Source organism: Glycine soja, chromosome 7, assembly GCF_004193775.1.
Source record: "Glycine soja cultivar W05 chromosome 7, ASM419377v2, whole genome shotgun sequence".
Classification (NCBI taxonomy): Eukaryota; Viridiplantae; Streptophyta; class Magnoliopsida; order Fabales; family Fabaceae; genus Glycine; species Glycine soja.
In genome coordinates, this window is record NC_041008.1 from 3593472 (window position 1) to 3607133 (window position 13662).

The 13662-nt window shown below is 30.1% G+C and overlaps 3 protein-coding genes across 3 annotated transcripts; 2 read left to right on the plus strand and 1 right to left on the minus strand.

The window, feature by feature from the left end:
- Positions 1 to 1475: 1475 nt before the first annotated feature.
- Positions 1476 to 4547, minus strand: LOC114418207 (probable complex I intermediate-associated protein 30). Its single transcript, XM_028383444.1, has 6 exons — positions 4426 to 4547; positions 4224 to 4337; positions 3976 to 4121; positions 3610 to 3690; positions 3395 to 3493; positions 1476 to 2018 (listed from the first exon to the last, which is right to left on the minus strand). Exons 1-6 carry the CDS (start codon positions 4475 to 4477, stop codon positions 1830 to 1832), a joined length of 681 nt encoding a protein of 226 aa, XP_028239245.1. The 5' UTR covers positions 4478 to 4547; the 3' UTR covers positions 1476 to 1829.
- A 989-nt stretch (positions 4548 to 5536) lies between these two features.
- Positions 5537 to 8317, plus strand: LOC114417834 (cytochrome P450 704B1-like). Its single transcript, XM_028382869.1, has 6 exons — positions 5537 to 5845; positions 6153 to 6368; positions 6479 to 6775; positions 6847 to 7224; positions 7710 to 7910; positions 8030 to 8317. The coding sequence occupies exons 1-6, from the start codon at positions 5570 to 5572 to the stop codon at positions 8207 to 8209; spliced, it is 1548 nt and encodes a 515-aa protein (XP_028238670.1). The 5' UTR covers positions 5537 to 5569; the 3' UTR covers positions 8210 to 8317.
- A 2117-nt stretch (positions 8318 to 10434) lies between these two features.
- LOC114419312 lies at positions 10435 to 10773 on the plus strand. The gene has a single exon (XM_028384964.1). It carries the CDS (start codon positions 10435 to 10437, stop codon positions 10771 to 10773), a length of 339 nt encoding a protein of 112 aa, XP_028240765.1.
- Positions 10774 to 13662: the final 2889 nt, after the last annotated feature.

Consider the following 13662-nt stretch of genomic DNA (forward strand, 5'->3'; position numbering starts at 1 on the left):
TACAAAATTAATTTTGTATAAAATTAGTAAATGTCACATCAATGTAGATTAGTTACTCTTTATTTTTATTTCTCACATGTATTATTCTTTGGAGACTATTTTAATCCAAATAGAAATAGATTAAACACTGAATATAAACACCGCTCTCATCAAAGATTCAAGATTAGTTATTTATTTTGTGTGTGTGCGTATAGTGCATACGCATTGGACCAAATTTTTATAAAGAAGAAAACCAATGAGCTTTTTTTTTTGTTTGTCATTTTTATCTATTAGGCTATTTGAGTCGTTTTACTCGTTTCTTGTTACAAGGGTAACAATGAAATTTGAATATATGACTACATGCAAACCATCCAAACCCCTTACTAATAACCCAATTCTTGTGACTTGTCTATGTGTATTTTTGTTATAGTTTCAATTCATCTAATTTATGTCATTGGATTTAGATAAGTTAATTAGATAGGATATATGAATCGTTATAAATTTTCTAACATAATTTTTTTATTTTAATGGATAAAAAATATCTAATTTATATATTTAGAAGATTAAGCACGTAAAGTTAAGTGAACTATATTTAAAAAATGTTTATTTCTAAAGAATACGTTAAAGCATATATTAAGATTGAATAAAAGATCAAACAGTATCAACCTTGGAATTTCTGAGTTTCTTTTATTTAGGATCTTCAGTCACAAGTCACTGTGACTGATAGCAATGATGAGATAGCACTGATGAGATGAGATATTTGTTCTGCTGAAAAGTGCATGAGAAAAGTCATATAAAAATCAACATCCCACTGGCCTATCAACTGTTCAACTTAAGCTTTAGTCAAGATAATGAGGAGTGGGTAGTGCCGTATATTTCAAAACGGAAAATAAATTCTTCTGCCTCAATTATAGTTTCCATAATAAGTCGAAGCTATACTTGTTATTCTACAGATATCACAAGATGCTTATCACAAAAGACCAATTAAATCTACAAAAAAAAAAAAAGTTTATGAATCTCTATGCATTTTTTTAACATTCTCTATCCTGTTTTAAGCTGAAATTTATAAGAAAACAACAAAAAATGAAACTCAAGGCTTATTTGTTTCAAAGTTAAGCATCATTGATTTTATTGAAATAATTTTGAATCGTTACACTTGAAATGTGTTTTTCCTTTTCATGGAAAAACGTGATAATTGATTTTCAACATCAAAACAACATTATCTGACTCGTTAAATAGTTAGTGAAACTTGTATTTTTTGTGAGTTCAAATGAATTGTAGTCAATAATAGAGAATTTTTTTTGAAAGATTGTTATAAAATATATCGCTAACATTTCACAGTTAGAAGTCCTATCTTTTGCAGAAGGCAACAGCTAATTTGGCAAACCAGAGAGTAGCAAGTCCTATTCTATATATATAAAAAAAGTAGCATGAGAAGATCATAATTGCTGGAAATAAGCTAGCTTAAATTTAGGTATCGGTACAAGACAAACTGATAAGTGATAATGATATTTGGCTCTATTACATGGTTAGTAGTAATGCACCTTTCTATCAAATTCACCTCACTTAATTGATGACCGACAATCCCATTTTGTCTGCAATATTTTCAAGGTGACAATCAGTATTGATTTTTCTGCTATGAACATGATGAAAACAATGAATTTTGTTTCCGAAAGTGCTTCCATTATTGGACCTACTATACCACTCAATAATACCAGAAGAGTACTGCTGCTGGAATAACTACCAAATATATTTTCCATTATGAACCATAAAATGATACATTATTATTACAAAAAAAGGGCACCCTAAAAGAAGAGAAAAATTCTTGATTTTTATGAGTAATCTATACTTCATTCTGTTCTCATGGCTTTGATCCAATCAAGTTCAACTCTGAAATCACCTGGTCCAGATCTAGCACCTGGGACACCACCCTCAGCATTGACAGATAGAGACATGCCCAAAACACGGGATGGATTCATTTCGATTTGTGCATCTATAACATTCCCTCTCCAAGTAGGTAAATATCGAGCTAGAGGAATCTGGCCAATCAATGAAATTAATAAGCATATGACACCCAATATGTTGATATAGAAATCAACTAGGTACAGACAACAGCAGCAGCAAAAGCCTTATCCCACTACGTAAGGTTAGTTACATGGATCACACAGTAACATTGGACTCAATTAAAGACCATGAGTGATCCATGTTTAGTATTTCGACAAATTTTACATTAGCTGCTGAGGACCTAACATAACCCTCCTTGTTTACCCAGATTTGGGGTTGACTATGAAACAATGCCAGTGTTCGACTAGGTACCTAACCTAGCAAAAAATATTCCATCATATGTTGATATGTTCTCAACTCAATTTCAAATAGTAAAGATCAATGCCCAGCAAGACCTGGTTTATTCACTAACAACATTGATACTTTCATGATGAGTAGCAACCATGACAGATTGTGATAAAAAAGATAAAAGTATTTCTGAATATAAGCACACCGAAAATTAAATGTTAAGCATACGATCTGCAGAGCCATGTAAGACACATTTATTATGCACAAAAGCTGCCTCCTATAAAGCACAGATATGATACAACTAGAAAACAGGAATATGGCAAATTTTAAAAATTATAAGACATGACATGAATCACACAACTATAATCTAACAGATAAAACTAGAATAGAATTAACATAAAGGACACTTTAAATCAAAATAGATAATCAGTGTTTAAAAAAGTGTCATTGTAAAGACAATAGAAAGCCGTAATTTATCTCGTTATTGAGATATCCACCCCTGTTTAAAAAATAAAAGAAATACTCTTAGAACTATTCAAATTGCCCATAAAATCTCAAACATATATAGGTGTCTGATTCTGACATGTCAATGACACAAACATGACTACTGTTGTTTTGAAGTGTCTATGCTTACTTGGTTGCCTCCAATAATGCCTCAGAAGCTTTCCAACTTACATAGTCTATGATTGTGTTAAACCATAAATTTTTTAGAGATTTGTAATTGTATAATCAAAGCAAAATGGTACACTATTCCTAATCACACCTAGACCTTTCATAAACATTGCAGTGGTAAAGCTTCTAAAGAAGCAGATGGAAAGCTACAAGAGCAATGTGCATGAGCTTTCATTGAATCTACTCTGAGTTATCCAAGTCCTAATTTTCCCAAAGAAAAACCTATCACACCATAACATCAAGGTAACTACTTTTCACCATTTAATTTGGAATAACTAATAAAAAACTCTATGGCAGGAAAAGCATTCATAAGTCATAACTACTAAGCAACAGGCCATTGTATATATCACTCAAATTAATTGAGCAGACATCCTACAAAATTGCAGGTTTTCACAAGACCACCAATCATGAGTCATTACAATGTAAGCAGTGAGATGCAAATAGAACTTACCTTGGTAATGTACCAGTTGCCTTCAGGCACATAAACAAAAGCTTGCCATGAATTATCTTCCATCTGTCCAGGTGAATTGACCCAATTCTCTGTGTAGATCTGCACCAAAATCATCCCGGTCACAATACTCACAAGACCACCAAAGAAATGAAATTTAAGCCCTCTAGATTTCCTAGCATAAAATTTTGGCCCTGACAATGAAAAAGTTCACTCACCGTAGATATATAACATCTTCCATCTCCTTTAAGTTTCATAGCAATAGTATCATATGAATCCAAATCAATAAAGCCATCAAACTGCAAAGATGCAAAGAATTGTGTAAAGATAACACATTCAATATAGACTTTACACTGCCAACTAATCAGAAATCACCATGATATAATTTTAAAATAGTTATTATAAAAATCAACAATCTTATCATACTTCATAGTTCATAAATACATAACAACATAGGATAGGATGATCGTATAAAAATCCTTTACACTATCAGTACATTATAATTAAATTCTTTAATATTTAAAAAAAAGCACCAATAATCACATTAATTAAATCCAATATGCTTGTTTTTGCAAAAAAGCAACCTTTTTTGAGCGCATTCCACAGAAGCCACTCCGAGTGATGTTCCATTTAGAGCCCTCAGAGACATCCAGAGAAAGGTTCCCGGAGAAGATTCCAGAAGTTGCTCCATTTTCCGACTCAGTTATCTGCAGAGAGGCAGAGGACAAACCTGGGTAACACCGAAACATTAAAAACCCCGAAAACTAAAACAACTTAAAATGCAAACTTTACTAGAACGAATGAAGTAGTGGCATGAAATGAATCACCCCACCTCCAAATTCAGAATCAGAATACAAATGCCACTTGCTTAACTCTTGCTTGGAATTGAAGCTGAAGATGGGTCTCTCCGGTGGTGGCATCAAATCATCAAGATTACCAGATATAACTTTTGTTTCAATGCACACAAAGAGTTAGAGAGAGATCAAGCATTTTGAGAAAGAGAGAATGAACGAAGATTGAAAAACATATAGTACCTTTCTTAGTAGCATCAACTGAAGCTTGGATCAGTCTTCGCAATCTCGACATCTCTCTCTCTCTCTGTCACCGCCACCACCAACAGTGGCGACAGCTTCAACCATCAACCATATCAGTAAATGGGCCTAAGGGGCAAATGCAAGGGCCTTCTTTTTTGGGCTTCTTCAGATTGTATGGCCCAACTTTACAACCCCAAAACAAACAAAAAATATGAATAATAAAAAAATGAAAGACTAAAAATAGACAAAAAAAAATATTATAGAGATTAAAACTCAAAATCTATGAAATTCATAGGGATTTGTAAACTTCATATTATGTTTCTTAACACTAAACTATTGATTTTAAACTTTATATTTGTATTAAAATGAGAGTCAACACCTTAATGAATAAAATTAAAAACAATCGAGATTAAAATTAATTTTAAGTGAATAAAAAATGAGAATCAGTACCTAGACCCTAAAAACCAAAATGTAAATGAATAAAAAATATAGAAACTAGTATACAAAATTATATAAAGATCAATATCAAATGAGTAAATTATATAAAAACAAAAAATATATATGTTTGATTTGATGAAACGTTTTTTGATAAATAATTGTTTTCTTATCGAGGATATCATGATAGAAATACACAAGTTTATCACATTATTTTTACTTTACTAGAGTGTTCCTCCTTAAAATGAAGAGTCACTGAGGATAAGTCAAATAATCTCTATACCAATTAATTAATATGACAAATTTATTAGTTAACTTACATAGTTGTACCCTCTGTAAGCCTTTGGCCGTAATGGTAATTCTACAAGTTTAGACCAGTGGCACAAAACAAGCTTTTCTTTATCTTTCATGTTCATAACCCATAAGCATTAAAAGAATGTGACAAAGTTGCTAACACATAGCTGAAAACATACATAAAATAAACCAATAAGGTACCTAGATTTTAACTACATATGGTCTCTCTTAAATCTTAATTAATATAATGATGCACATCAACCAATCACTAAAGCATGCATCTTTTGTGCTCATTAAAAAAAAACATGCATCTTGTGTGACATTAGATTTTCATATGCAGGTCATTTTCCATGTCTTAAAAATGAAAGATAAGCCGAACCTCACATTAGTTGCTCCCTTTAGGGACCTATGCAAAATGGGAGGGTTAATGATATTGATCTGCATGGTTGTTTCGTGGATGTTCATACACAGATGGAGTCAAAGAAACAAGAAAGGCCCCAAAACTTGGCCCTTTTTTGGAGCTGCCATTGAACAATTGATGAACTATGACAGGATGCACGATTGGCTCGTCAACTATTTGTCCAAGTCAAAAACCATTGTGGTCCCTATGCCTTTCACAACTTATACTTACATTGCTGATCCTGCTAATGTAGAACATGTACTTAAGACCAACTTCAACAATTATCCAAAGGTAGTCTACATTACATCATTTCTTGCTTCAATATTAAACCTTATGGTGTGGGATCATGTTTGAATCGTATTTAATGTTTTATTTTTGAGTAAATAGTTTAAGTACTTCTACACGATCATGCAATCACAAATGATTACGTATGATAATTTTGTTGACTTTTACAACAATTACCTTAAAAATCATATCAAGGATGATTTCTAATTAATTGACGGTGTAAATTTACAGTGACAGTTTGTAGAAAGATAACACTTATTTGTATTTACATAATTAATATTTTTGATGGAAAAGTTTGTGATTCTAATTGCAGGGTGAAGTGTACCATTCATATATGGAAGTGTTGCTTGGAGATGGGATATTTAATGTTGATGGTGAGCCTTGGAAGAAACAAAGAAAAACTGCTAGCTTAGAGTTTGCATCTAGAAATTTAAGGGATTTCAGCACCAAAGTTTTCAAGGAATATGCCTTGAAACTTTCAACCATTCTCAGTCAAGTATCTTTCCTTAACCAAGAAATAGACATGCAGGTGCTACAAACATTCTTCATGCTTACAATTTTTTTTTTCAAGTTTTATTTCCACAAGTCTATGAAGTAATGGAGGCTAGAATTGGTGACGCTTCAAATGTTAATTTCTAGGAATTGTTGATGAGAATGACTTTAGACTCCATATGTAAGGTTGGATTTGGAGTGGAAATTGGAACATTGGCTCCCAATTTACCAGAGAATAGCTTTGCTCATGCCTTTGACACTGCAAATATCATAGTAACACTTCGCTTCATCGATCCACTTTGGAAAATTAAGAAAATGCTAAGTATAGGATCAGAAGCACAACTCGGAAAGAGTATCAAAGTCATTGATGATTTCACTTACTCAGTAATTCGGAGAAGGAAGGCAGAGATAGAGGATATTAAAAAGAGTGGCCAGCAAAATCAGGTAGTTTCATATCCTAACTATATAGTGAAGTTCAAACCTATATTAATTTATCATTCTTGTTAAAAATACAGATGAAGCAAGATATATTATCAAGATTCATAGAACTAGGAGAAAGAAATGCAACAGACAAGAGTCTGAGAGATGTTGTGTTGAACTTTGTGATTGCTGGTCGAGACACAACTGCAACAACCCTATCATGGGCCATATACATGGTAATGACACATGCTCATGTTGCTGACAAACTTTACTTAGAGTTAAAAAAATTTGAGGAGAATCGAGCAAAAGAAGAAAACATTTCCTTTCCTCAATGTGACAAAGAGGATCCTGAATCATTCAATCGAAGAGTTGAGCAATTTTCAAGGTTGTTGAATAAAGATTCACTAGAGAAATTGCACTATCTGCATGCTGTTATAACAGAGACCCTAAGGTTGTATCCAGCGGTTCCTCAGGTATGCATTTTCTTACACTGATTCTTGTTATAAAAATTCCATATAAAGTGAGACAAATTTTTAATGATTGCTAGAAAAATGAAATTGCATAGGTTACATTAGTTTTAGGTTAAAATGTGTTTCTTTAAGTCCCTCAATTTTCAGTCTTAGTATCTATACTTAAAAAATGATGGTTTTGATCTTTGTATTGTTTATAATTAGTAAATTTTGTCCCTTTTTATGAAACTTAAGATACTTGGGTGAACAATAACATTCACTAATTACAAAAACTACAATGATCAAAATCATCGTTTTTAGAATATAGGGGCTAAGATCAATTTTAACTGAAATTTGAGAAACCTAAAATCGAACCACATTTTACCCTTAGTTTTATTATTAACCAAAACACTTTCATATAATTTGAAAAAGGGGTTCACTAAGGTTGTTGCTTTAAATTTACTATGATTCCAAAAACTAGTTTTGTAAACATCAATGTTCAATTGTAGGATCCCAAGGGCATCTTAGAGGATGATGAATTGCCAGATGGAACCAAAATAAAGGCAGGGGGCATGGTAACTTATGTTCCATACTCTATGGGAAGGATGGAATATAATTGGGGTCCTGATGCAGCTTCATTTGTACCTGAGAGATGGTATAGGGATGGAGTTCTAAAAACTGAATCTCCATTCAAATTCACTGCTTTTCAAGTAAGTTCATCTCTTTTGGAATCTATAATCTATGATAACAATCCTAAGCTGGTAATGTGAGTTTGAACCAAGATGTGCAACAAACACCTTAGTTTTATTATTTTCCTTTGGATTTATAGGCAGGACCAAGGATATGCCTTGGCAAGGACTCTGCATATCTTCAGATGAGGATGGTGCTAGCTATTTTGTTCAGATTTTACAAATTCAACTTGGTGCCAGGTCATATGGTGAAATACAGGATGATGACTATATTATCAATGGCATATGGTTTGAAACTTACCATAGAGAGACGTTCTTGAGATGCTTTCAGCAGTACTTGATTTGTGATTGATTATGTATTGCATAGGCATCATTATTGCATGTTTGAAGTGATAGAATAAATAAAATAATAAAAATATGTAAGATTTTAACATTTTTAAACCCATAAAAATTGGAGTCAATCTAAACTAGCTAGTGAGAGCGGTTGAGATCAATTCATGGGGTAAAGAGCATGCAAAGCATGTTAGAATGCATGGAGTAACAAGTAAAAAGTCATAACATTTTTTTACACAACTATAAGTAATTTATAAAAGTAAAGACAATGATTTATAAACAGAAAAAGTCCTTGACAAATTTCATAATATCCCATTAAAACCATTCATTTCTGGTGGATGATGTTTGCTTTGTTCTTGGGTTTTAGACTTTTAGTTGGGCTTGTAAGCCTTTCTCACTGAAAAACATTGCTTTCATTATAATTTTCATCATATGAGATGGTTGATATGTTTTTTTTTTCTTGTAAATTTTTGTGCACAAACATAATACAAGTAACAGTTTCCTAAAAGTAATCAAATGCAGTAAAAGAAAAGTAATCGAATTAATAAAATTTAAGAAATAAGTTTAAACACATATATAGCAACATAATTCGCATATCAGTTAAGAACTGATGCAATATATAATATTTCCTTTCAACAATTCTAAAATAAAATAAAGATTTAATTGTACTTCTAGTCTTTTATATAAGCATGGGAATTATATAATTTTAATCCTTTATTTTTTAATTTTACCAATTCAATCTTTCAAGTATTACGAAAGTGTGATTTCAGTATCCTAAGTTTTAATTCCGTCAAGTGAATTGTCTAGGTACATTATTGTATAATTTTAGTCCCGAGACACACCATTGTTAATGTCATTAATTATAACAAATTCCAACTAACAGAGGGATAAAAAAAGCTTTTAAACTTGTTTATTTAAATTAATTATACATATATCTCTTATAATTTAAATCTTTTATTCACAAAAGAGCTTGAAACTTTCAGAAAAAACTAAAAGAAACTAATAATCTTTTTTAAAAATAAAAAATTAATAATGATGTAATTACATCATTATAATAAGAAATAATGCCTTCGCGATATAAAAATTATGTTTTATTACATAAAGATGGGTTAGAGACCTCAATTAATTCGATATAATTTACCTTATCAAAGTCAACTCTAATAATTGAAAACTATAACTCGAGTATCAGTTTGAATGCATAATAGTGAAAACTCGTATTCGTTCACTCATGTTGAATGAAATATAATTTCGCTGTTCTTGTAAAATAAATAAATAAACTATTCAGTCCAAAACGTTTCAAAAACGTTTATTTAATTATAAACGGCTACAAATAAATTCATTGCATATAGCAATGCATATACTACTGCTAATAGAATATGATCCATTGATCCTAGAAGATTCTAGTATCAAACAAAGATTTTTATATTTTTAAGAAGACAAAATTCCTGTCTTCTGCCAACTATATGAAAATTACGTCTAAGATTAGTCTAGTACACGAAGAGTACTAGGTAAAATGTTTAAAAAATAACTATATTTGGAATGGATAGAATTAATTAGGTTGCTTCATTAAATTTTTTTAAATAAGTTTATGCAATCGAAAAGTTTTAAACAGAGTTTTTGTACTCTTACCATTTTTCTAATTAACAGAAATCCCTATTCGTCAACCGTATTTAGCTTGTATTATACTATAATAATTTATTTTAAAAATTAAATAAAACATAATGACTTATTTATCATCTGTCAAGTAAAATTTTATGCAGTAAAAAAAGTAAATTTTATAATTAATATGATTTTTAAATTAATTGATTTTAATAAGAAATAATTTATATACATTTTTCTTTTTTAGTTTCTTTCATGTATTTTTTTAGAGACAATCTTACTTGAAGCACAGATAAAAAAAGTTCAACTATTATGAAAAATCTATTTACAAAATTAGTGAAATTATAAGAAATAACATCAAATAAAACAAGCATATATAGCTGCCAACATTGTTACAGCATTCAGCATCGAGGAAAATTATGTGCATGCAAAGTTCAAACGTTTTACCATCAATATCACCGATCGTCAAAGTGAACGCATAACTTTCAAAATTAACATTAATTTATATTTATAGGACATGTGATATTGTACGTAGCAAGGACATCGTCAAGTACCTCACGGCTAAAATATTTGCCTGGGCCATTATTAGAGAAGAAAGAGCTTTGATTTGGCAATGGGTGCAAGAGAAAGCAAGTTAAGGAAATGGGTGATGAGTAGTGGAAGTGCTTATTATTATAAGCGCTTAGAAGGCACTCTATTGGTACCTAAGGGTTATGTTCCAATATGTGTTGGCAAAACTGAGGATACATGCAAGTGGTTTATGGTTCACACCAGAGCACTTGGTGATGCATATTTCCAAGAGCTGCTGGTTAGGTCTGTTGAGGGATATGGGTTTAGGAATGAAGGGGTTCTGAGGATCCAATTCGAAGCACAAGATTTTGAAGAGTGGTTGATCAAAAGGTCCAAGTCCAATGAGAAGATTACATGTAAGAGGAGGGTTAAACCAATTTAATTAATCAAAGACAATTCGTTTTCTTGAGAGGCTTTAGGTTTCTTGTTGATTATTGATTGATTTACATTGATATTTGTTAGATAAGCGCACTAAATATAGGTTAAATATGGAGATGTCTATTACTAGATAAGAATTCAATTCATTCTTATGTGTTATGATTCATTTATTGTCGATCATTGATTTATATCGATTTTTGTTATAGAAAAGCACTTTTTTTTAATGTATTACTAGAAATGATGGATGTAGTTACTACAAATTAAATTTTAATTTATTCTTATGTGTTTATGATATTATATTGTATCCTAATAAGTAATAAATAAAAAATATTCGTACTAAAAAAATCTAACTTGAATAATATATATATATATATATATATATATATATATATATATATATATATATATATATATATATATATATATATATATATATATATATATATAATTGTTGTAAATTCACTAATGCATATAAAGAAAAAACATGTGGATATAGATGCTATAATTAATGCAAGTATGATGATAATTTTTATGTAAATATAAATACATCTTTAATGAATTTAATTTAAATATATTGACGGTATAAGATTTTTTTATATTTTTAAATATGTTTTTAATTGATAATTTTTTTTATATTTCAGTACAATCATAAATTATTATATAAAATTGAAATTTATTTATTTTTATAATAATTATTTTAAAAATTATATTGAAGATGACTTCTAATTAGTTTGACAATATAATAATTTTAAAACTGATAACATATCAAAATTAAACTATTTTCTTAGTTAAATTTTAATGATACATAGATGGATATGATGCATTTTTCAACTAGTGGAGTTGTTATTGGTATTTATAGGTATATAGTGTAAAAAAGTTAAATATATTATATGTTTTAAATTGTTTAAAAATAAACATTAAATAATTTTAACCTTTTTAATATAATAAATATTTTTTTAATATTTTTTTCTTCTAATTTCTTATTATGTTTCATGATTCAGTCTAAGCATCCACGCACCTGTTTCCTGTCCTGGTAGACATTATTGATTCAGTCAATCCTTAATTCTATGCACAAAGAATGTGACTGAGAGATACTTACAGTATTTGAAATGAGGAGAATCCTCAATATCCTAAAGGGGATCAAATTTACAATCAAAGGGTGCAAGGAAAACTTTATTACAAATTTTATAAAAAAAAAAAGAAGTAATGATCTTGAATCAACATAAGACACTGAATTTTCAACATTGATTCATAGAATATGTAAGATGACAACTTTACAATTGTTGCATTTTAATCGAGGAAAAAGAAAAATTAGGGGTTAGTAATAAACTACGAGTTTAACACAATATTTAATAACTATACAAGTCAAGTTCACCAACTATTGACGTCATAAATGTGATGAAGCTGTAAATAAGATCATTGGATAATTAGAAGTGCATACTACTTTTTCTCTGGCCCTACCAAATTGTTAGCAAAGACTTATCCATTTAAAAGGCATTTTTTAAATAAAGAATCACAAAAGAGAAAAGGCATCAAATAGTCCCCAGAAAAAATTGCGGATAATAATAATAATAAGAAGAAAGCGATAGTTACTATTTTCAGCTATAATGTTTGGTTTCTAACACCTATAAACAGCTAGCACTTGCCACTTAATTGGTTGTACTCTTTCAACATGTTCCTCTAAGCATTTCGTCATGTTTCCTTATTGATTCTTCGTTCGTTGATATACAAACAAAATATTACGTACTTACAAACATGATAAGGATAGAAATTCCAATTTAATTTGTTCTTGATAATTTAAAACCAAGCAATGCATATCAAGTATATGCATATGTGACAATAATGTTGTACAATTTTGATGCCCTACACATATCACCTCACACACAACTAGTAAACTCAAATCTATACCCAAATCTTATCAAATATTATTCGACTCTATTGATGCCGTGGGCCTAAACTCTGATACCAGCCAGCTTATCACAATTTTGGTCTTTAAAACATTCCACGAATCAAACAAAGTGGCGTGTGTGGACATGATTTTTATTTTCTTATTTTTATTTTTCAGTGCATGGGAATTAGGACAATGGAAATGTTTATTATCCGTTCAAACTTCTAAGTACTATCTCGGTACAACACAAATTAACTTTATTCTTAAGCATCCATTCGTTTGAAGAAAAAAAAAACACAATAAAATAATGTGAAACTTACATTTTATATTTTACTTTAATTTAAAAATTTTATTTTAATTCACTGTCTTTCTTCTTTTTTTTCACTTTACCGAATAATGCTAAGTTTTCTCTCCGTTAATCAACACTAGTGTCAGTTCCCCATGACGTGATTTTCTTTTTCGCACTAACATGTAGGGTTGATATAGAAATGCAATAAATTTCTTGCTTGTCGAAAAATTAAAAAAATCATTTACATTTTTTAATTATATCTAACTTTAAAAATTTCATACTGCTTTATATGTATAAATAAATATGTATATGTGAATCAGTGGGCGAGGAGAGGCCCACAGTAATTGATCAAATTAATGATCTAATAGATGAAAAGACTTCAAATAAAATAAAATTGAAACTCTGCTTAATTACTCTTCTGGCCTTTTCTGTCAATGAGTAAGTAAGACAGGCTTGTTAGGCTGCATTTACAGCTGTGAATAAAGTTCTGCTGCTTCGAGACAGAAGATGAACAAGAATGAATATGTCCAGAATTATGCATACATCCCTACAGTAAAATAAACTAAAAATTAAATTCAACTCCAGCTAGAATTTCGGAGAAAACGTTGAGAGAGAAGATGCGTTGATTAATTTAAATTATAATTATGACCAAAGTAAATTTTGATTTGCTAAACTTGTGTTGAACATCTCAAGTTAACAAGTAACATATATATGAC

What these genes read in the sequence shown, in the direction of transcription:
- LOC114418207 (XM_028383444.1), bottom strand. Translation starts at nt 4,477, where the DNA reads ATGTCGAGATTGCGAAGACTGATCCAAGCTTCAGTTGATGCTACTAAG. An exon ending in AGTTGATGCTACTAAGAAAG is followed by an intron (nt 4,338 to 4,425) that starts GTACTATATGTT and finishes TTGAAACAAAAG; the next exon opens with TTATATCTGGTAATCTTGAT. An exon ending in GAAGATGTTATATATCTACG is followed by an intron (nt 3,494 to 3,609) that starts GTGAGTGAACTT and finishes ATTTTGGTGCAG; the next exon opens with ATCTACACAGAGAATTGGGT.
- LOC114419312 (XM_028384964.1), top strand. Translation starts at nt 10,435, where the DNA reads ATGGGTGCAAGAGAAAGCAAGTTAAGGAAATGGGTGATGAGTAGTGGA.
- LOC114417834 (XM_028382869.1), top strand. Translation starts at nt 5,570, where the DNA reads ATGGGAGGGTTAATGATATTGATCTGCATGGTTGTTTCGTGGATGTTC. An exon ending in ACTTCAACAATTATCCAAAG is followed by an intron (nt 5,846 to 6,152) that starts GTAGTCTACATT and finishes TTCTAATTGCAG; the next exon opens with GGTGAAGTGTACCATTCATA. An exon ending in AGAGTGGCCAGCAAAATCAG is followed by an intron (nt 6,776 to 6,846) that starts GTAGTTTCATAT and finishes TTAAAAATACAG; the next exon opens with ATGAAGCAAGATATATTATC.